The sequence below is a fragment of the Uloborus diversus genome, chromosome 4 (genome assembly GCF_026930045.1).
Source record: "Uloborus diversus isolate 005 chromosome 4, Udiv.v.3.1, whole genome shotgun sequence".
NCBI lineage: Eukaryota > Metazoa > Arthropoda > Arachnida > Araneae > Uloboridae > Uloborus > Uloborus diversus.
Window position 1 is genome coordinate 134309199 of NC_072734.1, and position 27505 is coordinate 134336703.

The window sequence follows — 27505 nt, forward strand, 5'->3', positions numbered from 1 at the left end:
GAATTTGTTGTTTATTCAATTTTTTTTCATATTCTTAATCAGTTTTTATTTCTTTATTCATTTTGAATCAATTAAAACTATAATATAATTTTCGTTGTCTCGGAATCTTTTGATTAGTTTAAAATTAATCGTATTAAAGAGAATAAGTTTTAAGAAAAAAATCTGCTTTTAATTCTGCTGACACAGGTCCATTTTGTCTTTTTTTAATGTTTAAATCAAAATCGAGCGTTTCAGTTATTGACAGCATGCATTTTCGAATCCGCGGGGCGCGTGCTTACATCCTTCAGAACCCGTTTCAGCCGCTCTTCCCGCTCCCGCTTGTCACTATTTTTTTAAATGAAACTCGAAAGCGAACAAGGAGCCAATCTTGAAGCTCGGCGGCAACCCTATAGTCCCCTGTAACCGGTTGCGCTTTCCGAGCGTAGCTGTTGTCGCAACTCTGAAAACTGCGTTTTCATATAGGGACTCTAGACCGCCAGAAAACAACCGCAGTATTTCCGAACGCGGTTAAGTGACTTCACCGGTTCCACCGCAAGCGTTTCCGAACGCTTGCGGTTCCGAACGCTTGCGGTTCCGAACGAAGCGTTTCCGAACGCTCGGTTGCACCGAGGCGACCGATCCGCGTTTCCGAATGCACTCCTAAAAAAAAGAAAGCTGTTACAACTGGATAAAATTTGAAGACCCAGCAAAAATTACCTATTTTTCACTTGCACAGGAACTTAGTGTAATGTTCTCGCGTTCGCAGTGCCATCTATGAGGATTTCACATTCACCTAGAAGTAGAGTCCCCCTAGAAGCAACGCTCCAGTCTGTAGCACACTATCATTTTCTGAGCACAAGAAGTAAAGCTAGAAACTGTAACCACAGTTTTATTTCTGCAACTGTTTTTATTGTATTTTTTTATATACACTTTTGACGCATGCGCAAAACTATTATTTATTGCCCGTAGCGCTTAAATGGAAGCGTTATTAGTTTACAGCTGTACTGTTACTAAAGCTGTTACATGTTATTTTGCTTCCTATTTGTTGTTATTCTGGAAACAACATATGTTTGAATATTCGTGAATTATAATCGACATCATTGTGCATTTAACAGCTTGGAGATTAGAAGATCAGGTTACTGCTTTGGAGTTTGTTTTCTGAACGTTACAGTTTCAGCATTTCCATTTAGTTAATTTTTCAACTGCTCTGAGTAAGTAGATTTCCTCGGTAGAAATTTTGGTAAAATAAGTTAGTGTGTAAACTATTTTGTGAAAGTATTTTTTTTAGTATTATGTTTTTAAGGCATCTATTGCATCATACATCTTGGATTACAAATTATAATATGTAACGGACTGTTCTTGAGCAAAATCGTTAGTGGAGATAGTTGGGAAATTAGAGCGGTCGTCAAATTTTTTCAGGAGTAATTTTATTTTGGTGACTCTGTTGTGCAGTTGTGGAGTTGTGTTGAAATTGAATCGAAAAAATAATCATGAGTTTTGAAGCCAACCTGTGGATGAACTTGTATTTTATGTAGAGACGTACCGAGTCGCACTTTGTACGAGTACTCGGTCTTTCACTACTCTGCCGAGTTACCGAGTTTCAATTATGTTTTAAGAAGAACCACCGACTCATACATAACGAATTTTGAACTCATTGGAATAGTAGTATAGACCTCCATGTCCAAATAATAGTTTTTAAAACAAAATTCCAGCTGAAATTTAATTATGTATTATTTAAAAGATTTTGTTTTACAAATAAGTTATTTTTTAAATTAAAATAAACGAATAAGTAAAAGGTAGGATTAATCATGTTGGGATTAAAACAAATTATATCAATCTATATTTAACTTCTAGTCTGCCAAAGGTAAATAATTTTTAAAAGCAAATGACATAACGTTAAAAGCACAAATGTGCAGGAGCACTGCTGATACATGTTTCTACATTACAAGGAATATCTTTTTCGGTGCATAAAATGTGAGCTAATGAATGTAAAAAAATCCGACCTTTGCCGTATGTCTTTAAATCCATAAGCTCCCATTTTGTGCATTGTAAAAAGCATTCCTTGTAATGTTAAAGCACGTGTCTGCAGTGATTCTGCAAATTTGTGCTTTTTACATTGTTTTATTTTATAAGAAAAGGTATTTTTATGCATCTTATAAATAATTTTGTTTTTGGCAAAAATCCATTGAATAATCTGAAAATTTCATATTTTCTGTACTTACCTTTTTTGTCCCATTTTTATTAAATACGTTTCATTAACTTTGGGGCATTAAAATAAAAGATTTACTCCATTGAAGCATAACAAACTTCATTATTCTCAAAATTTAATTTTGACTTGTAAATTTGAACTGTAAATGATTGCAGTGTATTATATGTTTGCGCTTTTTTATTAATTGTAAAATCTGCTTTTAACAATATTCAATTTTTTTTTCAACAACTCGGTATTGGCCGCATGCCTGATCAAAATTTGGCCAAGTACCAAATAGTTACGGAGTACTCGGGATGTCTCTAATTTTATGTTATTTATTTGCTCCAAAAATTAGTTTTTATAAAAATCTAATGTTCATATTTTGCTCGGCCCTGTTAGCTGATGTTTACACTTTGAGTGCCATTTACAGCCTTTAAGAAAAGTATACTTTTCAAAAGACTACTTGTTTTATTTCCACAATATTACTGATTTGTTATGAGAACATTTCTTCATTTGCATCGTAAATTGATGACCTGCACCAAGGCAGACGACCTCCACTCCCTGACAAATTTGGAGTTTTTTGTTCAATTAACAGAAAACTTTACAAAGTCCGCATCTGTACTTTTCCATTTGTTCATCAAAAAATTAATTGAGCAGTTTGATTTCCCATCCATCAGGTTCTTTAAACACTTCTCATCATCCCAGATTTTTTTGCAAATGTTCAGTTCATTAATTGTTTTTAAGTAAATTTTTTACAAGTCTGAAGTAGACCAATGTGTCGGAGCAGGGCAGGGCAGAACCTGACTAATTAAAAGTGAGGCCATAGGCCCACTTTTTTGAACTTTATTTTGCACACATGAATAAATGTTGAAAAACTTGGTTACTGTTATAAAAAGAAAAAAAAAACATGCGCACAAATTGAAATTTTTAATGAAAGATTCGACTTCTATGTAACTAGATTAGAATCAGCCGTTTTAATAAGTTACACTTCTTTTTTTACTTGAATGTTCACATTCAGTAAATATTATCAGAATTTTGTGAAAGGTCCATTTTGTTTGATCGGATTTTTGGGAAGCGTCCGTTAATAGACCCAAATATCTTCTGGTCAGACCCCTGTTAAAAGATTATATTATCGACTTTAATCGTGGTTTTTACCATATTGTGTCAAACCTTGTCAACCCTGCCACATGGTTTTTTAAACTTAAAGCAATACCCTTGTGTTTGATATTATTTTGAAGGATATTTATTGCAGTTTCAAGATTGAACGGCTGTTTTTGACAGACATGCATAGTAGGGTGAAGTGAAAAAAAACGAAATTGAGAAATTTGTAAAGCCTGTATGTGGAAAAGTTGCCTCTTACCAAGCTTATTTATCATACAAAATTTCAGCTAAATCAAATAATATCTTTAGCTGACCATTTGACTTTGAATATTAAGTAATTAGCCTGTTTTTTCACCAAACTGGCGAAAATGGAATGATAAAATATAACTACGTCTCGTTTTAAATGAAACTCTTGATAAATAAATGCTTAATATATATAGTTAGTTGAATTATCTAGGCAATTGCATAATTGCTTTCAAATGTGTATTAAGCGCACTAAGCTGCTTTACCAGCGCATTTTCTTATTGCGTTCATTGGTATCAACTGTGTTCTTTGCTTTAGTTGGTTGCCTCTCTCTTTTAAAGTAGTTCATTTAGTTTGAATTATTTCAAACCATTATAATTATTACTTCAAATATAAATGAAGACACTGTTTTTGCATATATACAACTTGAAAATAGAAAAACAATCATAGAGACTAATAGTCTGTTGACTAGTTTGCAGTATGGTTTCAGGAAAGGTAAATCCTGTACTACTAATTTATTGCATTTCTACGACATGGTTACCTCAGCTTTAGATAACAAAAAATGTGTGGATGTTGTTTATATTGATTTTCAAAAAGCTTTTGACAAGGTACCGCATGTTGCTCTTCTCAGCAAGTTAGCTGACATTGGAATAGGAGGAAAAACTTTAGTTTGGGTTAGAAATTGGCTTACTGGTAGGAAGCAAAGAGTAGTTGTGAGAGGAAATCATTCTAATTGGAGTGATGTTTTAAGTGGGGTTCCTCAGGGATCAGTTTTAGGGCCTCTTTTGTTTATTATATTTATGAATGACATCAATGAATATATTTCTGGAAGCATGAATTGTTTCGCTGACGATGTAAAAGTTATGGGGATTGTCGAAAATGAAGAACAAGTAAAACAGCTGCAAGAGGATTTAGATCATATTACTAAGTGGGCAGATAAATGGGGTATGGCAGTTAATGTAGGGAAATGTCAAGTGCTACACTTAGGTCATGGAAATAAGCGTATGAGATATCGTTTACAGGGTTCAGTCATAAATCAGGCAGAAAATGTAATGGATCTGGGTGTTTGTATAAATCAGGACTTCAAGTTTAGTCAACAGTGCAGTATTGCTAGTAACAAAGCCAACAAAATGCTTGGGTTCATCAATAGATCTATTTCAAACAAATCTAAGAAAGTTCTTCTGCCTCTATATAGGAGTTTAGTAAGACCTCATTTGGAGTATGCTGTTCAGTTTTGGTCGCCTTATCTGAAGAAAGATATATTTGTATTGGAAAGAGTTCAAAGAAGGGTAACTAAATTAGTAAGGGGACTCTCAGATTTAGATTATGATACCAGACTTAATAGGCTTAACATGTATAGCCTGGAGCAAAGGAGAGTCAGAGGGGACATGATTCAGTTATTTAAATTTATCAAAATGAAAGATGTAAATGGATTAAATTTTTGCGGGGAAAGCAGGACAAGGGGTCATTGTTTTAAGCTATTTAAATCTCAGGCTAACTTGGAAATCAGGAAAAACTACTACTTTAGCAGGGTCGTGGGCACTTGGAATAGCTTACCGGAAGAAGCGGTATTGAGCAAGGGAGTGGATAGCTTTAAGAGGGCCATTGATCTTCATTGGGGACTAATTAATTGACTAGGACCAGCCTAGCTGGGCCCAGAGCCTGTTGCTGGTCGTCACATTTGTATTTGTATTTGTGTAAGTCAAGTCTTTTCTTCAGCATGGTAAATTAGAATTAAACTTCCAAATGTAGCATGGATGATGACTATGTCATCGATAGATCAGCATCAATTCTTATCAATGCTGCATTAAGAGTGAATGTATGAGTTTGGTAAGATCCCTCATCTTTATTAACTAGTATGCTGTTCACTTTCAGTCTCCTTAACGAAAAAATATTTTTTCATTGTAAAGGGTTCAAAGAAGGTCTTCTAGCCTAGTAAGAGGACTTTTGTTATTAGATAATGGTGCCAGATTTAAAAGCCTTAATATGCATAGCCTAGAGCAAAGGAGAGACAGATGGGACATGATTCAGTTGTTTAAATTTATCAATATGAAAGATGTTAATGGGTTTTATATTTTTGCATGGAAAGCTGGACAAGGAGTCATTGATTTAAGCTATTCAAATCTAAGGCTAATCTGGTAATTAGGAAAAAAAATACTACTTTAGTAGGGATTTGGGCATTTGGAGCTGTTTACCAAAAGTGGCTGTAATCCCCAAAGCAGAATACTTACGATGTTCTGCAATGTAAAATCATTTCACAAAAATTGTTTTCTGCAAGTACTTCAAGCATTGTATGCGAAAAAACTTGACATTTTCCACAAATTGGGTGCCAAAAATGAAAATCGTTTCAAATAGGGTTTTTTTTTTTTTAACTGAACTGTGTTGTTGTTTATTTCTGGGGAAATGAGATATTTCCGGAAATATCACAGCTTTCAACCAAATGACTAATTAGAGCACTGAATTTGGAAAATTAGTTGATCATGAAAACTATAAAATAAAAAAAACTTGAACATGGTGTCAGACCTAAACCGGTTGAGATTCTCCAAAAATAGTTTATATGCTTTCTAAAATGCGTAGAAAGAGCAAAGATACAAAATTTTATAAAAATCGGGATGTAGGTGTCAAACCACATTTTTTGGTTAATTTTATATGGCATGAAGGAGCAATTAAAATAATATTACAAAACAAAGAAATTACTGAAATAATAAATAAAATGAGTCGAGTTTGGGTTGCAAATGAAAAAAACACTTCAAAACTTTCTAAATAATTGAAATATTTTCTGGATGCAAAGGGATTCAAATCTCAAACAAGACAGGCAATTTCCGGTAATGGACGTGTTTCAATGTTGGCATGTTTCTAAAACATACTTGTATGGTGGAAATTGTAGTGGATGAAGATCGATTGGGAAAGTCCTACAATGGACTTATCAAATTCAACATCGCGAGATTTCCTCCAAATTATCGTAATTTGTGAGAATTTTATATTTTTTTCTAATTTCACAAAATTTGCAGAATTCTATCTGGAGTTGGAAGATATTTGTAGAAAATCTGCAGTTTCTACAGATTTTTGGCACCACAGTTTCTGCAGATTTTTTGCACCACAGTTTCTGTGGATTTTTTGCACTGCAGTTTCTGCAGATTTTCTACAAATTTCAGTGAAATTTGCAGAATTTCTGCAGAAAATTTGTCAGTTTTCCTCTCACATTTGAACAGAATTGTTCTGTAGCTCAGGCATCTGTTTTGCGACATACGTCGCAAATTTAGTAGTATTTTGCTTTGGGGGCTGTAATGAGTAAGGGGGTAGATAGCTTTAAGAGGGCCATTGATCTTTATTAGGGACTAACTGACCTAGGACTAGCCAAGCTGGGTCCAGAGCCTGTGACTGGTAGTCACATTTGTATATGAATAATTGCCAAAGAAGATTCCTCCAAAGAAGTCGATCTCGTTCGTCACAAAATCAGAGGGAAAAGAAAAAAAAATATCCATTGACTTGAAAAGAAAAATCCGGAATAGCACTTTTCATAAGAATATGCTTTACTTTGATTGCCGAAGGGGCAATATTTTGATTCAAATTAAGGAATGAAAAAATAAAGCTAGAAAGACAACAGAAGACCAAGTTGTTTTGCTCTCATAACTTAAATCAAAGTATGATATCCTTATAACTCCTATGTTTGGCAGCTCTCATAACATTAAATTACCCATATTAACTTTTTGAAAGAAAATTATTGATATCTGAGTAACATGCTAGTGCAAACAGTTGTCAATACAGGTTTTAAAAGTGAAGTCATAAGGAAAATTGAGATTTCTATTGGACGTTCTTTGCAATAGTTTATGAATGTCATACACATGAATTGCAATTACGCCATTTACTCCGACATTTGAATGGAAATAACTGCAGGGCCGAAAGGATATGGTTTAGAAATTGGGGAAAAACTAGAGTCCTTTGAAGATATGGCTGTAGTAAACTTTTAAAAAGTAGATGTATCTTTGTTAGAGGTTTCCCCTAATGAACTTAGAACAGACCAATGGTATATCTACAAAATGTGAAATGGAATTTCAAACAAAAATATTTCGTTCTGCTTTTTAAAAAAGAATACAATAATTGTAGAAGGTTAACATCAACAAATAGAACTTTTTGGTTTCGAGAAAGTACCCATCAGAGAATGAAAGTTTCCACAGAATATGTTGTTAGAGTATACTTTAAAATATTAAATCTAAATTATCACATCGAATTGGAAGTGAATACTTTTACAATTTGCAATATAATAAAATAACGTAGTCATACCAAGAAAACATTCTATTGTCAATGTGACCAACCATATAAAACGTGCGAGAGATGAGCCTTCAACAGCTTTAAAAGGGAAAAATAGCTAAACTCGATAACTATGTTTAAGAACTCAAGATTCTTACAATAACTTTCAATGCAGATAACTATTCGACTTTAATTGACTGGAATTCAGTTGTGCTTATAAAAAGCGACTCGGATCTCATTTACCTTGCTAAAGAAAAACCTTGACTTATAATCGTGTTTTTTTTTTTTTCCTTTCAAGTTGCTTATATAGAAAAACAGCGTCTTTATTTATATTTGAAGTAATAATTTTAATGGTTTGAAATAATTTAAACTAAATGAACTACTTTGAAAGAGAGAGACAACCAACTACAACAAAGAACGCAGTTGATTCCAGTAAACATAATAAGAAACCGTGCTGGTAGAGCATGTGCGATTAGCGCATTTAATACAAGTTTGAAAGTAATTTTTGCAATCGCCTAGGTAATTCAGTTAATTATATATTAAGTATTTATCAAGAGTTTCATTTCAAATACACAAAGTTTCAAATGAAAGATAACTATATTTTATCATTCCCTTTTCTCCAGTTTGGTGAAAAATCAGGCTAATTACTTACAGCTCAAAACCAAATGGACAGCTAAAGATATTATTTGAAGCTGAAATTTTGTATGATAAATAGGCTTGGTAAGAGGCAAATTTTCCACACATAGACTTTACATATTTCTCAATTTTGTTTTTTTCACTCCACCCTAATGCATAGTTAGAGATGTGCTAAGAGTTTTAGCGGACCTGTGCGAAATTTGTTTTAATAGTCGATAAATAATCATTTTTGTTATTTATTTTTTCTCTCCCAAAACATAACCCGCTGTAGTGTGTCACCCAGCTGTATAAGTTAGTTCAAGATTTTTATAAGTAATTAGAAAATTATGATACAAAATATGGTTGCAGGGAAAATTTTTGGAATCTGAAAGAGATGTAATTGATAAAATAAAGACTGTATCCAAATTGCCTTGTTTTCATCCCCAAGGGAGGGGGGGGGGCTGTATGAAATCCGAAATTGAAATCTAGCTTCAGAACAACGTTCGGAAAAACAATGAAAATTTTTGACCTTTTTCTGCCTTTTCGCTTATTTTTACTACTAACAAATATAGAAGAGTCATTCCATATCAAGTGACCTAGGAATCCCCATTTGACCATCTCCGATTTGGATGACATTATATAGAGGTGTAGAGATGGCTTTGAAACTAACCTATGCAAATTTTCAGCTTCCTAGATCCAAATCCTGAGAATCTAGGATCTCCGAAAAATGATCCAAAATGGCGGATCAGCTTTTTGTGCCAAAACTGCCAAGTTTAGACTAAGTTTACAGAAAACTTTCTCACACTGGAAGCCTGAAATTTTAGTGGCTTAAAGTACAATCAGCTGTTAATACATTAAAATATTTTTGGAAATTTGAGCTCATTAGATATTTTATAGCATGCGTGTAAACTCGTGAAAAAGCGAGGTGGAGAAATTTTTTCTTGGACTTTAGGTTGTCATAAAATCTGAACAAAAATAATTCAATGGCTCATACTTCGTGATTCCATTGTAAAAATACTTGTTTTTAATGTGTTACAGTTTCAGAGCTTAAATATCTATTTTCTAAAAGTTATTGACCTCCAAAGTGGCTATCAAAACCTTTTTCAAATGAAAAATAGCTTATTTTCAAAGCGCTGTAGCTCAAGTTTGTCACCTCGCATCTTTTCGTTATTACAGTAAAACCCCTCTAAGTGGGACACTAACAGGACAAATTTTTTTATCCGCAATAGAGGGGTGTCTGCAGGACGGGTTTAATAATGCTATTTGTCTTGGAATCGGGGAATTAAAAATTGTCCGCATTTGAGAGGTATTTGTTAGGAGTGGTTTTTCTGTACCATTAGAAAGAACAAATTTTTTTTCCTTTCAAAATAAGTTTTTTCTTCGATGGTGCTCTTTCAAATAAGGATAGAAAAATGAGTTTGAAATTCTGTCTGTCGTAACGAATTGCCATGTTTAAGTTCAGATTACGGGAAATTTTATCACACTGGAAGCCTGAAATTTTCGGAGCTCAAAGTACTCTTTGTTGTCAATACGTTCTAGTATTTTTATGAATTTGAGTTCATTAATTTTTGTGTAGCACGCATTCAAAGTTGCAAGAAAAACACAGTAGAGGAACTTTTTCCTAGATTTTAAAATGTCATAAGTTCTAAACAAAAATGATTCAAAAGCTCTTACTTTGTAATTTTATTGTCAATATATATGCTTTTAATGGGTTATAGTTGCAGATCGTAAATATTGATTTTCTAAAAGACATTGGCATCCAAAGTGGCTGTCAAAATCGTTCACATGAAAAATAGCCTATTTTTAATGCGCTGTAGCTCGAGTTTGTCCCATTGCATCTTCTTTTTGTTGGTACCAATGGAAAGAAGATATTTTTTCACACAGAAATATTTTATTCTCTTGTAATATTTTAGCTGCCCCTTAACTTCAAAATAATTTAGCGGCCCTGTGCGGCCGCACAGTTTGCCACCCCCTAAGTACGGCCCTGTGCATAGTTATTTTTGAGATAATGCGAGTTTGCTAAAGTTTTTCTTTTTGTTTTTTCCTTTTTTCAAATCAATGCAGCTTTTCCTATTAGGTACCTAAATATACACGGCAGACTGACTAAGTTTCTAAAATTACATGAAGAAAAAATCCAAGTAGTTCATTTTTATTTATTCAGTAATTATTTTTGCACTGTATAGTAGTTCAAAAAGCATATTTCAACTAAAACTTCATTTACTACCTGATTCGCTTGTTTACTTAAGATTTATTGAGATAGATTATGTATCATTGAAGCTATAGGGCAATTTCATGGTGTCGGACGTAAAAAATGAAGAGAAATTTCTCAGTTTTAATTCCATTTACCAAATATAAACTGTTCCAAAATGATCAAATTTATTTACAAGATACTTACTACATCCCACTGAATAAAAAATCGTTTTTCAAAATAGATCCCTAAAGTATAAATTAAAGAAATTTAAAGAGTTGGTGTCGGACGTAAACACACAAATAGTAAAATTGATGGTTCACTTAAACATTATTAAAAGTCTGTGAATTGGCTTACATTTTAATTTTAAAAGCAGCATAATTCTAAAGTATACTTATGATTGAAGCATATTTCACAGTTTTCAAATGATATTATAAGGAATAAAATTATTTAAAAAATATTTTTAGCTTGGTGTCGGACGTAAATTTTCGGTGTCAGACGTAAATTGTTCATATTGGATGAAAATTATTGCTCTTAAATGTAAATACATAACAATGATTACAGTTATAAATATGTAAATTATAGGTTACATGTACTGAAACACAATTTACCAAGTAAATTCAAAAGTAGGGTTGATTGGGGGAAGTGGGACATTGGGGTAAGTGGGTTATCCCAAAAACTGAAATATCCATAATCCATATGGTTTTCATACTTTTTTTTTACATTATCATGTCATGGTTCATCACAGTGATTAGTTTTGCATGTATTGGGGTTACGTGGAACTTTTTTTCTAGGTCAGAGAAATTTAGTCAAAAAAAAAAAATCTGAAAAATATTTTTTGGCAAGTTTAAGCAGCATTTTTCAAAGAAGTGTTTCCTGGTCAGCATTCATGTACAGTTTAACTTAAAGTGCATACTGCAATCAGAATTTTTGCATAAAACATTATTAAAGACTTAGAGGAGGGGCCCCACTTATGCAGTAAAATTTTGCTATAAGAGGTTCCCACACTATAGGGTAAGTGGTTCTCCCCATAAGTGAGGATTTGAAAATCAAAAGCAACTCTGATGAAATATTTGTATTAGTGAACTACCCAGTAGCAAAAACTTTCTAGCCAGTCTGCGACACTATTTTGGGTAGTTGAAAATAATCTGCAGCATTATTATTAGCTTTATTTTAAGTTTTCATAAAATACACAAGTCCTTTGTGAAAGTCAAGACTTGGACAATTTTCCAACTGGCCAGTGGCCACTAGACCCGAAAAACTTAGTGGCCACCACTGTCGCTGAGTTTTAAAGTATTAAGGAGGGGGGGGGGAGGCAGCAGCTTTCACTACTTTCATAAAAATAAATAGAACTCTACACACTATGAAAAACAATTATTCAAGACATATGAATTTTAATATGGAAAATTTGCATTGAAAAAGGTTTTTAAATTTTTTTAAATTAGTAAATGAGAATTTGGCAGGAAACTGCATTTTAGATGAAATATTTAGCTTATAGCAAAGCCTTCAAATCAATGAGGATCAAATACAACTGTGCAGTTAATAATTCGCATTTTTCAAAAAAATATTTTATAAAAAGAAAAAAAAAACATGGTTTATTGAACATTTTATGTTATCTTCAATAGTTTGTGTTGAGGAAAGCATCCAATTCTGTTTTTGGAAACTTACGTAAGTAATAGTATCGTTTATTTCCATCTTGCGAATGACCAAACATGGCGTCTATGCGAAAAATTCATGGTTATAAATAGATATTTGAATTTGTTACATAAAAGTAGTAATAAATTCAAAATCCTTAAAAAACTACAATTTAGGTGAAAGAGTCAGTTTTAAGCACATTAGCCTCTAAAGAAATGAAGATAAGATAATATTCTGAAGATAAAATTTTGCATTTTTAAAGACAATAATAAAGAATTATCCGAAAAATGGCACATTTTGCATAATTTTCAACAGTTTGCATTGCAATAAACATCCAATTCCGTTTTTGAAAATGTAGGCACTGCATGAGTCTTACGTACCAACATCCTGGGAGTGACCAAACATGGCGACTACGCTAAAAACTAAAATATAAATTTCTGAATCTGTTGCAAAAAATATTTTAAAAATAAAACTCCTCAAGAGACTACACATTGGTTGAAAAGTTAAGCGCTTTTGCGTCCAAAGCAATGAGGATAAGGTGAAATTTTCACATAAAATTTTTCATTTCTCAAGCAAATTATTTTAAAAAAGAAAAATAAAAAAACAATTTGCTGCACATTTTAAGTTATTTTCATTTGTTGGCAGAAAAATAAAACATCCAATTCATCTTTGTTTTTGAAAACTTTCTACTTCGATTTGTGAATGACCAAATATGGCGACTATGTTTCTAGCTGTAATGCTGAAGCATCCATCGCCTTCCCGGTCAAAAAGCGATCTCCAAACAATCTTTGCCAAGTTGTATTTCCTTTTTTTTCCTTTTTTCTTTCTTTCTTTTTGTTCTTTGGTAAAATTATCTGCAGGCCGCCGAAAAATCTGCGACTCGCGTCTCGCAGTTTCTGCTATCGGGGTGAACTACAAGACAACTATGATGACATAGTAGGAAATGATAGTTCAGCTACAAAAGCTGGTGATTATGTATTTGTGAAACTTACCAGAAAGAAAACCATAAAGATTTTTTATGGGTTAAATATTGATAATGGTTCTTCCTTAGCCAATTTTACATCGACGCAGTCAGATTTTAGTGTTTCCAATATCTTTTTCCACTTATAGTTTTGGCAAATTTGTCAAAATTGATCTTAATCAACTGTATTACGTTCATTCAACACACCTTTTCTCAAAAGGGGTTCTACTTACCCCTATCAACCCTAAATGTATGTACAATAAAATCACTAAATTGTTTTTTATGCATGTTTCACTTAAACTTTGAAATTAAAGGCAAAAAAAAAGAGAAACACAGTTGAAAACATATGTTGTTTAAAGGAATGTAACAGTATCGGACGTAAATGGTGTTGTCGGACGTAAAAATTTTTTTACGTCCGACACCTAGATTTTAATAAAAAATATTCACTTGTTACAAAATTAAAATAGGTTAGATCAATGAGATTGAAAATCTTGCTTTGTACCCAAAAATACATGTATGTAGCTTTAAAATTATTGGCTCAGCATAATTAATTGCACATTTCGGTGTCGGACGTAAAACACTTAATGTACCCCAGAGGAATTCTTTTACAAATCAAAATGAATTATATTTTGACACATTTTTACATCGCCACCAGCAACACATTGTATCTTTAAAAGGTTATTCATCTCAATTCATAATATTAGTATGTATTTTTTTCGATAAAACAGAATTTCTTCGAGAGTCACCAAATATGGTTTGAAAATACTCAAGATGTTGACCTTAGTTTAACCTCCTGTAACTTATTTATAACTGAAGTGATCAAATTTTAGACAGGCATGTCAAAATATACAACTCTTTGCCTTTAAAATGACAAATCATTTGTTTAGAAATTTTAATTTTGAAAATTTGATCATCTGGTTGACCTTATCATGGAATTGCCCTATGCGTAGTTTAACTTAATGCTAGAATATTTAAATGACAAGAGAACACAATAACTAAAGAAATCCAAGAGCACTTAGAGTCGGCATAAAATTGTTCTAATACCTGCACACATTTGCATTTTTGATAGACGATGCAGTCAGAGCAAAGGGAAAAAGTACAAAATAATGAAAACAGAAAATATCCGTGTGACTGTGCTTTTATAATAAAATTTAATGTCAAATTTTCACCTTTTGAAAAACTTTTTTGATCCCAATATAATAAAAGAAGTTCCCTGTATGAATGGGGGAAGATCCAATAAACATTAATTTTTATGATAGTCTTCATTATTAAAATGTGTTAAGAATATTTTCTCTTAAGTTTGTACTGAGGCTTTTAATTTTTTTTTTAACAAAAAGAAACTTTATTCCTAAATGCACTAAATCAGCAAAAATGTCTACAATGGAAAACATAATGATTTTCTTAAAATCCATTTGTCTTATTTTTAAGTGTTCTCTCTGATACATGGGGTAAAATATTACATAATCTGTAGCTTTTTTTATATCTTAAAACAAAATGTGTGTATCTTTTGATTTTTAAAGTTGTGTAATGTACAAGGTTTATTTTTTTTTTCGAGCTCCGTTTGGCTATAAAAAGAAAATGGGTGAATATACAAAAAAGATTTTACTATTAAAAGATACAATGCATCTTATTTTTCCATACAATCACCTCGATTTAGACATTTGTAGTACCTGTGCACAAGCTTTTCTATGCCCTCTTCATAGAACGTTGCTGCCAATGATTGAAAGTGATTTTTGACAGTGTCTTTGAGTTACACATCAGTTTGGAAGCACTGCCCCCCGAGCCAAGAATGTAGGGACGGTCTTGAAACTTCTGGAAATTGCATCGATAATTCATTTATCGTGATTCTTCGATTTTCCTTAACCGCTTTGTCGACTCGTTGAACAAGGTTGTCTGTAGCCACAGATTTGCAACCCTGACCCCCTTCATCATGCACATTAGTTCTGCCCTCTTTTAATTTTTGGTACTACTTACGAACAACACCAGCACTCGTTAAGTTGTATCACTATACACGACTTATTCTTTGCCGAATTTCCGCTGCCTCGTTACCCTCTGCTTGCAAGAAATGAATAACACTTCTCAATTCACATTTGGCGGGAGACTCGATAGAGACAGCCATGTTTTCGTGTCTGTAGCCCAACAGGAAATGACAGATTGGACTCGAACTGAGTGTTTGGACAAGGGTATGTGCAGTATCCTAGTACGCAAACCAGCCACCTGCCATCCACCTGGCTTTCCTACTGTGAAAACAGAGCTTGAAAAAAAAAAAAACCTACATATATCAGACATGCTCAAGAGCACATGATTTTAATTTTACTTTTATTTATCTCCGGAACCACTGCATCTATTTGGAAAATTTCTTCACTATGTGAAATATGCATTCCTATTGAGTGACATAGGCCATAAATTATGCATATATGTCTTTATACCATTTTTTATATATAAAACTAATAAGTTCTCTTCACTACCAGTTTTTGTTTTGTACTGTTTTGTTCTTATATACGTATAAACGAACCCCGATTGCTATGCATTCGCAATGACAGAATGGTTAAAGGTTCTCCTTTAAACTGAAGGCTGATTGATGGGCACATGTGAAAGATAAAAATATCACCATGCCAGCAGGAGAACCGCCAGAACTGTTTCCGATATTTGAGGCTGCAGAAGATTGGGTTTGTCGCATTCTATTAGCCTAGGACAGTAAAAACTGTTTAGAGTCGCATAATGTTAAAGCTTCAAAATTTAATTAAATGAAATATGGCTGCGATTCGCTTCGGAAAATTAGTTTTGAATTCAAGTGGTGTAGATAGATGATAATAATCTGAGTATCTGAAAGTTGTAATAAGTTTAGAACATTATTAACTGAAAAAGTAATTTCACACAATTACTGTACTTTCTAAGTTAAGAGTTAAAACAACAATGAACGAAAAACAGTGAATAGGAAAGAATTTGACAAAGAGGAAAAAATAAATAAAAATTATTTGCAGAACTAGTCTTTATGATGACCGTATTTAAGCATTTACAAATGATTAATAAACTAATATAGCTCACAAATATCCTGTCAGAAGGAAATTGGAAAAAAAAAATGTGGGCATATGAAAAAAGCATGTTCTCTGATGGAAACCAGTACAACATTAAAAAAGGCATCCCAAGCTTGAGAAAGACGCCTCTTAGTAGAATGTACAATATTCATTCTAATAGCTAATCTGAATTGAGTTACATAAGAATTCAATCGAAATATTTTCGTGGTCCTACATATTTACAAAGTCGATTAACAGTTAAAGATCCTGCCAACCCATCAAGCAGCATATAAAGAACTCGGTGTTATAGTCGGCGACATATCTTTGAAAATAACTTCATACATGTAACTTTCTAACTCCGATTCTAAACTCAAATAATTGTTTACAACTATTTTAACTTTTATGTCAACTTTTTAAAACCCTATTGCTTTATGGCAAACATTTAAAAAAGATCTCTTTGACGACATATTGCAATCAGAGTGTCAGCAGAATACTTTGATTGTCGCACAATGTCAAGCGATATAAAAATTAAAGGCAAAATTTGTAAATGAAGTGGACACTCAACAGGGGACTTGAGTTTGCCACCGCCACAGAGAATCAACGAAAAAATTCTATTGAAACATGATTGGTACTTGAAAACCAGGAACATATATTAATGTTGATCAGCATGCCCGGTGGAACTGTAAAAAATTAATAAATTCAACACTATCAAAAATCAACTAACAGGCTTCTGCGATATTTTTTTATGGAACTGCAAGGAATTTAATTAGAGGTATAAAAACTGATCATTTCACATTTAAACTACTTTGAATATCTTCTACAGAAAGGCTCTGTATTTTTAATAAGAAAAAAAGTGCAATTGGGAGAATTTCTTTAATAGGGTACTCCTCTAGACTTCTCTTCATGCTTCTGAAATTAAAGGCGATACCCTAATAATTTTATTGCGCAACTTTAATTTGTCTAATCTCTTCAATGGAATTCAACCCTAATGTAATTCACTATGGAATAATCTGATTTTGAGTATTGTTCTTACTGCACCAGCAGCAGATCAGTTGGCTCATATTCTTTGCATCTCCATGATTCCCGTATATTTTCTTTTCCAATTTATGCGATTACAATATCCAGTGATAATTTTTTATGCAATTACCATCATCAAACGTACAACTATATGATACGCAGTGCAACGTTACGTATGGGAAGATTGAATTGTTCAGTAGGAATTATATGTTGGTCTCTCTTGATCTGGAAATTAATTTGTTTCAAACTTCATAAAAGTAAAAGAAAAAAATGTTGCTTACGATAAATTTTCAAATTAAATAGTACCTTTATAATATTTATTTAAGATAGATAGTTTTTTTTTTCAACCCGATCTCAAACTTTACCTCAAACATATAAACACACAAAAATCCGCTCTCTCTCTTTATAATATTAGTATACATTTATCATAGGTAGCTATAATTATGAGGAAGTTAATTTACACGAATTTATTCTTGGTTATTTGTAATTCATAATGTCTGAACTGTCACAGTTAATCATTTCTTTGATTATTTATACCAAGGCCCATTTAGGTACTGTAATTTTTAATAGATAAAGATTTTCAAACAATATTCCCCTATAGAAAGCTCTATGTATGTGGAAATAACATTACAAGATTTTGCTCTTAATTATTTAATTATGAAAAAATTAGGTATAAATATTAAACATTCTTCAAAAAATATTTCATGAAATCTTCATGACTTTCCTAAAATAAAATTGTTTTTCCCACAAATAGTGTTTAAACCAAAAAAATCCCGGTTTAAACCAAAAAAAAAAACCGGTTAATTTGGGTTTGTTTTTTTTTTTTCAAAAAAAAAAAAAACACTTTTTTTTTTAAAACCAACCCTGCTTTGCTTTATCATTTTGCATAAAAGAGGAATTCATTCACGACGAAATACTATTGTAGAACTTAACAACCCTCTCAGATTCTTTGAGATGAGTGTTGGCGCCGTATACTTCTCCATGAGACGTTTATGAGGAATCAGTACAGTATTGCCAGATTCAGTGAAAAATAGCCGAATGGGCTACATTTTGCTACGTCTAGGGATCTCAAACTTACCTGAGTAGCAGCTGGCTATTTTTGTCTGACTTAAAATGTTGTCAAAATTTGAATAAGTAGGGTCAGGTGGGGTGGAATAGGTATAAAAACAGGTATTTTTGAAATGATTATTAAACTATTCAAATTTAATATCCAACAATTAAAAAACCTTGACTGAGTTTTTACATTTCAACAATACACTTCACATATCCATAGTTATTATTTCTGAAATAATTTTATTATTTAGTAAAAAAGCAATTATTTCAAAGTCTGTTTTTATACCCATTTCACCCCATGGGGTGGGGTGAAATGGGTAGTAATGTTTTAAGTTAAATTTCAGAGTGAAAACATGAATTTATTTCTTAATTTTTTCACAAAAATATATTAATATAAGGATTAAAATCTATTAGTCTGTAATTTCACTGCAATTAAAGGTATAACAGGGTGGTGACAGATCAGGGAAATATCAGGGAATTTCGAAAAAATAGTAAAAAATCAGGGGAAATTGATCAACGAAGAATTTTTTCTTATATTGCTTTGCAAAATTAAATACCCTTTTTACTTCTTTTTACAAAAAAGGAAGTATTGTATTCCCGAAAACATTTTCACTCAAAACTCGGCCTTGATTTCCATTTTGCTCGCTGCCAAATGAATATTGAGTTTTTTTTTCAACCCGACCACATGTGGATATATGCCTAAGAACGTCTAGACACCCAAAGTATCCAATTTGACGAAATAATTACTACGAGTTTTCTCATGACGTATGTGTGTATGTACATATGTATCTCGCATAAGGCATAGGTCAAAAACAGTATGTTCTAGAAAGTTGAAATTTGGTACATAGACTCCTAGTGGGCTCTAGTTGTGCACCTCCGTTTTTGGTTGCATTCGGATCTTCCAAAGGGGTCTTTTACACCTTTTTGGGGTAAAATCGTTGTTAGTTTCAATGCAAACTCAAGTGGTGTTATAATTTGGCAAACACTTGGCAATATGTTGGCAACTTTTGGTCGCCAAGTTTTGTTACCAACTTGTCAACAAGTTTGGCGTTTTTTTTTCTTTAATCTGGATTTAATTTAGCCATATTTAGAGAGTTTTCATTGAATCACATTAAAACTGCCAATCTTGGGAAAATTTATCTGTATAAAATGTTTTCGTTGCTTTGGATCAGAGACGTACCGAGTAGCACTTTCGCCGAGTACCGAGTACTCGGCCTTTTACTACTCGGCCGAGTACCGAGTTGCCGAGTACTCGGCCTTTCACTACTCGGCCGAGTTACCAAGTACCAGTTATGTTTTATGAAGAACCACCGACACACATGTGATGAATTTTGAACTTATTGGAATAGTAGTATAGACCTCCTTGTCCATATAATAGTTTTTAACACTAAATTCCTGCTGAAATTCAATTTATGCATTATATAAACAATTTTGTTTGTGTCAAAAATTTTACAAAAAAATTATTTTTAAAATTAAAAATAAATAAATAAAAGGTATGATTAATCAAGTTGGAATTAAAACAAATTTATACTAATCAATTATAGTTTTAGTCCGCAAAACATAAATAATTTTAATACAACAAATGTGCAGGAACACTGCAGACATGTGTTTCTGCCCCCCCCCCCCCCCCCCTGTTACAAGGAACGTCTTTTTCAGTGCATAACATGTGAGCTAAAGAATGTTAAGACATTCGACAAAAAAATCTGACTTTTGTCGGATGCCTTTAAATCCACGAGCTCCCATGTTGTGCATTGAAAAAGGAATTCCTTGCAATGCCAAAAGACATGTCTGCAGTGTTACTGCACTGTGCTTTTAACATTGTTTTATTTCCTTTTATTTTTTAAGCAAAGGTATTTTCATAATTTTTTATAATTAATTTTTGTTTGTAACAAAAATCTATTTTCAACATAAAAATTCCATATTTTCTATACTTTTTTTTGCATAATTTTACATAAATAATTTTTATCAACTTTGGGGACATTAAAATAAAGATTTATTCCATTGAAGCATTACAAACTTCATTATTCTCAAAATTTAAAATTTGACTTATAAATTTTAATTGTAAATGTTTGCAGAATATAATGCTTGCTCTTTTTTCTATAAATTTTAGTATCTGCCTTGGACAATATTCAATTTTTTGCAACTACTCGGTATTGGCCGAGTATCTGATCAGAATTTGGCCGAGTACCGAGTAGTTACCGAGTACTCGGTACGTCTCTACTTTGGATCACACCAAACTTGGGGTAAAATATTTAAAGTGTTTATTTGCTTACACCAAGGCACTATTATCATTAAATTAGAGTAAAAGGAAGTCATGTGATGCACACACATCAGCTCGTTTCCTGTGCATTTTCCGCCAATTATTTGTCTAAAAAAAGTAAAATTAGTGATGTGCGATTATACACTGATACATATTTGTGCACTTTTTTCCTCAAGGTCAAAATATTGAATCTCAAGTTATTAACCGTAGGATGAACTTCCTAAGTTTCTGTGTCTGTAAAGTTGTTTATTTTATGTTGCTTGAATTTTTCTGGCACGTGCTCCATGCTACGTAAAATAAACAACCCTATAGGCAAAAAGGAAGCCATCATTAATGACTTGGCAACTTTGCTTTTACTCATTGTCTTGAAGTTAATAGCTTACTGTAATCACGATTTCAAGAAAAAAACTTTTCTTTTCTAAATTGATATTGCTAAAAGCTTAAAAGCTGTTACAGTAAAACCTTTAAAGTTGACCACCTGTCTAAGTTAACCGCTATTTTCAGGCACAGAATTAGATCTTCTCATATGGTTCAACCTCTATAAGTTGACCACCTGGCTAAAGTTGACCACTAAAGTAGTGCACCGCAAGTGGTCAACTTACACATGTTTGACTGTACTAGGCGTTTTCGATTTAATTGCTAAAACTAAATGTTAAATGAAAATCAAATTTTTCTTTTGCCATCGTAGTATTGCCTCAGATTATACAAAAGGTGGTTTTTTTTTTTCAGACTTTAAAATTCTTTTATTTTAAAACCAAGTTATTATGTACTATATATTTTGAAATTAATAATTGTTTTTTGCATTTTAATGTTTATTACAAAAGATTTTTTTTCAACTAAGATAGAATGAAATCATTTGAAATTGAGTTCTGTACATAAGTAAATATTTTTACTATTTTTTTATTAGTTAAAATGCTTTATTCCTTCATTAAAACCTAAGTTCTTGATTAGAGACTAGCTCAATATGACTGGTTGTTAAAGGGTTTCAATTTGTTTTCTATAAATATTTCTATTCTATACTTTCATTATTACTTGTTATTCTCACAGCAACAATTATACTGCTTGAAAATTCAGTTAATAATTATTTCCAAATAAACTTCTTAGTTTTATCATGATTAGATATGACTTTAAGAGTGGTTTTAATAATTTCTTAGAAATCCTTATGTTAACTGGTTACTGGAAGTAAAGTATTTGTTTTAGATTTCCTGTAATATTTCTCTGTAGAGAATTTAATATACTATTTTTGCTTAAAAAAAGGAGCTTCTTTTCAAAATATATTTTTGATTAACAGCTTAAAACGTTTTAAACACTGCATTTTATTTAATATGCAATGGTTTTCAGGTAATGTAAAGGAAGGAAACCATTATCATTTGTAATGTAAATCAGGGAAATTCAGTGAACTTAATCAGGGAAAAGTCAGGGAACTTTTTTTCGCAGTTACTGTCGCCACCCTGTATAATGTCCATGATTATTGAGGATTGGCTGACTTAGGTTTTGATGATCTGTTCTTCAATCTCCATTTTCACTTTATTGGGAAAGGTGAAAAAGTTTCCCATCAAAGACTTATTAGGAATTTTTAAAACATAAGCTCAAGTATATAAAGGTTCTAGAACTTGAGCAATAAAATTCTTTTTAAACTTCTTAACACTGTATTCAACTAGCACCCAATCTCCTGTAGATAGTATACTTCAACATAAGCTTAGTGGTAGTTTGAACAGACTAGTTTTCAATTTATTTAGTCAGCTCTGGCGTTGTCTAGTGATTGCATGGTATGACTGATATTTGGCGGTAGGCAAATGATAATTTCATTATCGATAGCATGCTTTACAGTTCCATAGGTCAGCTGGCTCACATGTCTTTTCAGATGCCTTGCGAAAAGTTCAGGGCTGGCAAGTTTCTGCCAAGGCGGTTAAAACCACTGGTAGAAACCGGTTACAACCGGCATGGCAAAAACCACTTTCTGCCACATTTTTGGCAAAAACTCTCAAAATGACAAAAAAAAAAAAAAAAAAAACTATTGACAGTAGAAAATGCATGGAAAAAATAATTAATTGTTAACCAAAGCACAGTTTAATTCACAATATTATCACAATTCAGAATCAAATGGTACATTGTTTGGACCCTTCAGTTGCTTCATGGAAAAGGTGGTTCCAAAAATCTAAATAGTTTCTCAATTTAATATGCATGAATGTGGGAACTAGCTGACAAGCCCCAACCCAACTACATGACAAGAGATCGTGCAGTGGCGCTGCCAGCGTCGATGTGGCAGCGAGAGTATTACCATATCGCGTGGGAAAGGATATAGCGTGATTGACTGCAGTCAAGAGAGGGGACCTGTATGGTTCGCGCCCTGTGAAAGACTTGGCTGAGGTTGAGTACCACTTCAAGTACCAGTGCTGGAAGGTACCGTGGTACCATGTGCCAGATTGGGACCGGATGCCGTGGTATCCAGTAGTTATAGGACATTCATTTTCACGTGTAAATAGATCATCATCGTCGTTAAAGTACCATTGTAGATAAGCATCTAATAAATAATTAATCAGTTAACGTGGAAGTCTATGTGTCCCCCCACATGAATGAGAAACTTTAGAATATTCTTGCAACAAAAGAGCTAGCAGGCAATGCATCAAGGAACAAGCAATATTCATAAAACATTCAAACTGTATATTTTTTTAAAAACTGGTCCATCATGTAGTAACTAGGGTAGTGGTAAAAATTCGACTGGAAAATGAGTTTCAAGAAGTGGGGTCAATTTGTTTTGCAAAGCTGTGATATTAGGTACAAAATCTAGGCTATCTAAATTAATATTGGCAAGTAAAATTTGACTTTTTCTTCTGGAAGCACATGATAATTTCAATTCCCAAGCAATTTAGATGAAGCTTATTTGTGAGCAAATTACAAACAGTCGAGCAAATTACAAACAGTAATGCCAGTTAAATTTTGTATGTCACTCCTCTATCCTAAGAACCCTAGGATTTTCGTTCTTTGTTAGATTAATCCAAATATTACGAGCATCAGCAATTGAAAAGTTCCCTTTCTGAACTAAATCAAGGGCACTAGCATAACATTTTATTTTTTATTTTTGAAATGAAGTTAATTTTTTTCGTTTACCTAAACAAATATCATTTAGTAATTACTTTAGTTTTTTAAGACGATTTTAAGTTTTTGCCAGTTCCTGCCGGTTTTAACCGGTTATAACCAGTTTCTGCCACTGGCACGGCAAAAACTAGTTTCTGGCGGCAGAAAGCCAACCCTGGAAAAGTTTGAATCATTCTTTAAAGAATGGTGTCTTCCATCCAACCCGATTTAGTGCAACTAAAAGCAACTCCATAACATAAGGATTTCAGAATATAAAACTTTTGGTAAAATGAACAACTTACTTCAGAGAATAACTTTGAATGAGAAAAATGTTAATTTGACAGCCTATGTCATTAAGCCTAATATTTTACCCATTCCACCCCACTTAAAAAAGCCAAGGACTGTAGTTTGGAATTGACTGAGCTGGCGGTGTATTTCATGTAAAGGGTGTTCCAAAATTAACGCAAGATTTGAATTTGCCACCATTTTTTCCATAAATTGTTGGCAGCCATGAAAAAAGAACAATTTGACAGTTGAGAGTTTAGGGTTAGTAAAAATGGGGTGTTATCGTACCATACAGCTAGAGAGAGTGAAACATTTCAATTACTGCATGAGGCATTTCCTGGTCGCATACTCTCTCATTTCGGTGATCAGAATTGGCACCCTAGATCGTGTGATTTAACATTTTTAAATTTCTTCTTATGGGGTTATTTGAATTCAAAGGTCTATGTCAACAAGCCCACAACCACCCGTGCATTACCGTGTTGCGATACCGAGCGCCAATAACAGTAACTGCTTGACCAGCCTCAACTTTCATTATTTTTGAAACAATTGTTCAATAATGAAAGCGCGTTATTGTATCGTATAACGCTCCATTTTTGATTACCCTAAACTCTCAGTTGTCAAATTGTTCTTTTTTCAGGGTTGCCAACCATTTATTGCAAAAATGGCGGCAAATTCAAATCTTGCGTTAATTTTGGGACACCCTTTATTTCTGCTTTAGCCCTGGCTATAGGGCGGTAACCAACTGAATATGCCTTGCCTTCAATCTTCGAGTTGAACCGAACCATTGCTTCGGTCACTCGTCTAGTCAGTGCTAATTCTACATTAGCTACCAGTTTTTTTGGCACTCTTGGCTTCCTTAAGAAGATTTCCACCTCCAGCTCAGTCATATCCTATGCCGGGCTGATGAGTACTAATAAGCACGAAACTGCAGTCCTCAACTGGAATTGACTGAGCTGGGGGTGTATTTTATGGATATCAGTTAGTTTGGATTTTTACAATACAACTTACAAGAAGGCTGCCACTAAACTGTTTCCATTCAGTTTATTCTTGAACCAAAATAAAGTCAAACTATTGTAAATACATGAAATACACTGCCAGCTCAGTCATTCCAGCCGAGGACTGCAGTTTCGTGCTTAGTAGCACTCATCAGCCCGGCATTGGAAGTGACTGAGCTGGAGGTGGAAAGCCTCTTAACGAAGCCAGGAGTGCCCTGAAGAAAAAAAAAGACATTATTTTTGAAAAGGCTGGGAGGGGAACTTTGGATAATTCTATCTTTCGATAACTCGAAGCTTTTAGCCGGTCCCTTGCGCTTTCAAGAGCTAACTGTACATCTAAACATCCCCTTACTAGCCCTCCTTTGAACTCTTTTTAGTAAAAAAATATCTTTTTTTGAGTAAAGAAGATCAAAACTGAACAGCATACTCCATATGAGATCTTAACTTTGAAAGATGAATATATGAACCCTGCCAACTTACTATCAAAGTGATTTTTATTTGCTTTGTGTTTTGTTGTTGCTTGAAATGATTTCAGTGCTTTATCTTTTTATGCTTCTTGGTGGTTTTCAAATCAAAATGCTGATAAACTTAAAGATAATCACCCTTTTCTATTCTAGTGAAATTCTGTTTTAGAATTCTAGAAATATTTTAATTGTAGTATCAGCTATAGTTGTGTGTGTGTAGTGCTAATTTAAATTTTGCATTACAGGATTATGCCTGGAAAACAGCAAGCCAAACCTCGACTCACAAGACGAGAAAAGAAAGCTCAAATTTCAGGACTGATAAAAACTGCTAATGAGAGTAAAGATCTCTTGTCTCACATACAACCTTGGACAATCTTCAAAGATCATGGCTTAGATTTAAAAATTGAATGTGCAAGGTCTAAAGAAATAGAAAGTTCAACTTTTAATGAAATATTCAATTTGCTGAAAAATAATATGCAAGTTTTGTACGAAAAAAGTGATTGGGGTTGGGATGAAACTCAAAAAATGGAAGAATTACAAGATGAAAATGCTCGATTTCTGCTGGCAAAGGATTGTGATGGGAAGCTGGTTGGTTTTTCTCACTTTAGATTTGACATTGAAGAACATCAACCAATTTTGTACTGCTATGAGTTACAAATTTATCCAGAAATACAACGAAAAGGTGTTGGAAAGCACATGATGGACATGCTGTTTTTAATAGCATACCATTTCAAATTGGTAAAAATTGTCCTAACAGTATTTAAGCACAATTCTGCTGGTATAGATTTTTATATGAAGGCTCTGACATTCAGATATGATGAAACATGCCCTAAGGAAGAGGAAGAAAAGTGCTATGTGATATTTTGCAAATTTGTGGACAAAAGCGAGTTGCAGAAAATTAAAAAAAGGTGATTAGCCGTAACTCGAGTTCACCACTTCATCAGGCCCATCATTTGGTTGGGTCAATTGCCTTCCTGAATAAAGAAAATGTTTTTACGTATAAGTGGGTCGAAATGATGGGTCTGCAATTCATGCACCAACAAATCATCTGCTGAACTGTGTCTTAAGCATGTGCCTTGCATTTTATTTCACGCCATATTAATATACAAACAAATTCATTAAAGAAACTATGAACAAACTTTCTGTTTTACTTTACGAATCATAGTAACAAAAAAGGAAAATTAAAGGCATTTATAATGAAAAGCAAATTCTGTGTTACTTTTCTATGTTCATATATCTTTTTAGTGTTTATATTCCAAATTAATAGTTTTGTATTGAAAATTGTTAGTTGAGCAAATTATACTTTGAAAATCAAATAACCAAATTTTTTCATGAAGTTTTTATTCAAAATTAAACACAAGAAATAGATTTATCTTACTTGACCATCAATTGAAGCTTATTGTGAAGCAGCAATATATTACATGACTTTGCTTGCATGATTAGCTCAAAGTTAATCCAACTGTTTGCATCCTTACTTCAGAGCTCAGTATTTTACTTCAGATTCTTATTTCCAGTAGTATTTGGATTGCATTTAACATTTTTTACTAAAAGACTGGTTCTACAAAATTGAATTTAAAAGGTTTTGCACTTTTGCAAAAGGATATAGCATCTTACATGAAACTTAATTTGAATAATGATTTGCAAGAAGAAAAAAAAGGTTAATATGAAAGAAATGAAATCATGAATGATGAAGTGTTCAAAAGCTTTTATTTCCACAATTTGTTCAATTGATGAAAAGAATGTGATTAGTGTGTACTTGAACATTTCTGTCTCTAAAATTTGTTTGAAAGCAAATTAAATGTTAAATTTTATTAAAATTAAAGTATGAAATAGTTGATAAGTGAAAATTTGGTACGATGAATATTTGGATAAAATCAAAGCACTTTAGAAATTACTCATTTCACTTTATAATTTTTATTATGTTTCATACTAATAAATAATCAATGTGTTTCAAAGTGTGTAGCACTTTCATTTATCTTGTATATTTGAAGTTGATTTTCAAATAAAATTAGCATTTTCTAAAATTTAAATAAAAATTTTTGTACAAAAACTGCTAACTCCAGGTTGTTTTATGCTATTATTTGTTCTGACATATTGCAAGGATCTTTTTGCCTATCACAAATTCAAAACTTTTTCTAAAGCACGGAACATTTTGTCAGCAGAATTGTACAGCCC

At 32.8% G+C, this 27505-nt stretch overlaps 1 protein-coding gene across 1 annotated transcript; it reads left to right on the plus strand.

Moving 5' to 3' along the window:
- The first annotated feature begins 953 nt into the window (after positions 1 to 953).
- On the plus strand, positions 954 to 27494 carry LOC129220422 (N-alpha-acetyltransferase 40-like). Its single transcript, XM_054854844.1, has 2 exons — positions 954 to 1190; positions 25576 to 27494. The coding sequence occupies exon 2, from the start codon at positions 25580 to 25582 to the stop codon at positions 26240 to 26242; it is 663 nt and encodes a 220-aa protein (XP_054710819.1). The 5' UTR covers positions 954 to 1190; positions 25576 to 25579; the 3' UTR covers positions 26243 to 27494.
- The last annotated feature ends 11 nt before the right edge of the window (positions 27495 to 27505 follow it).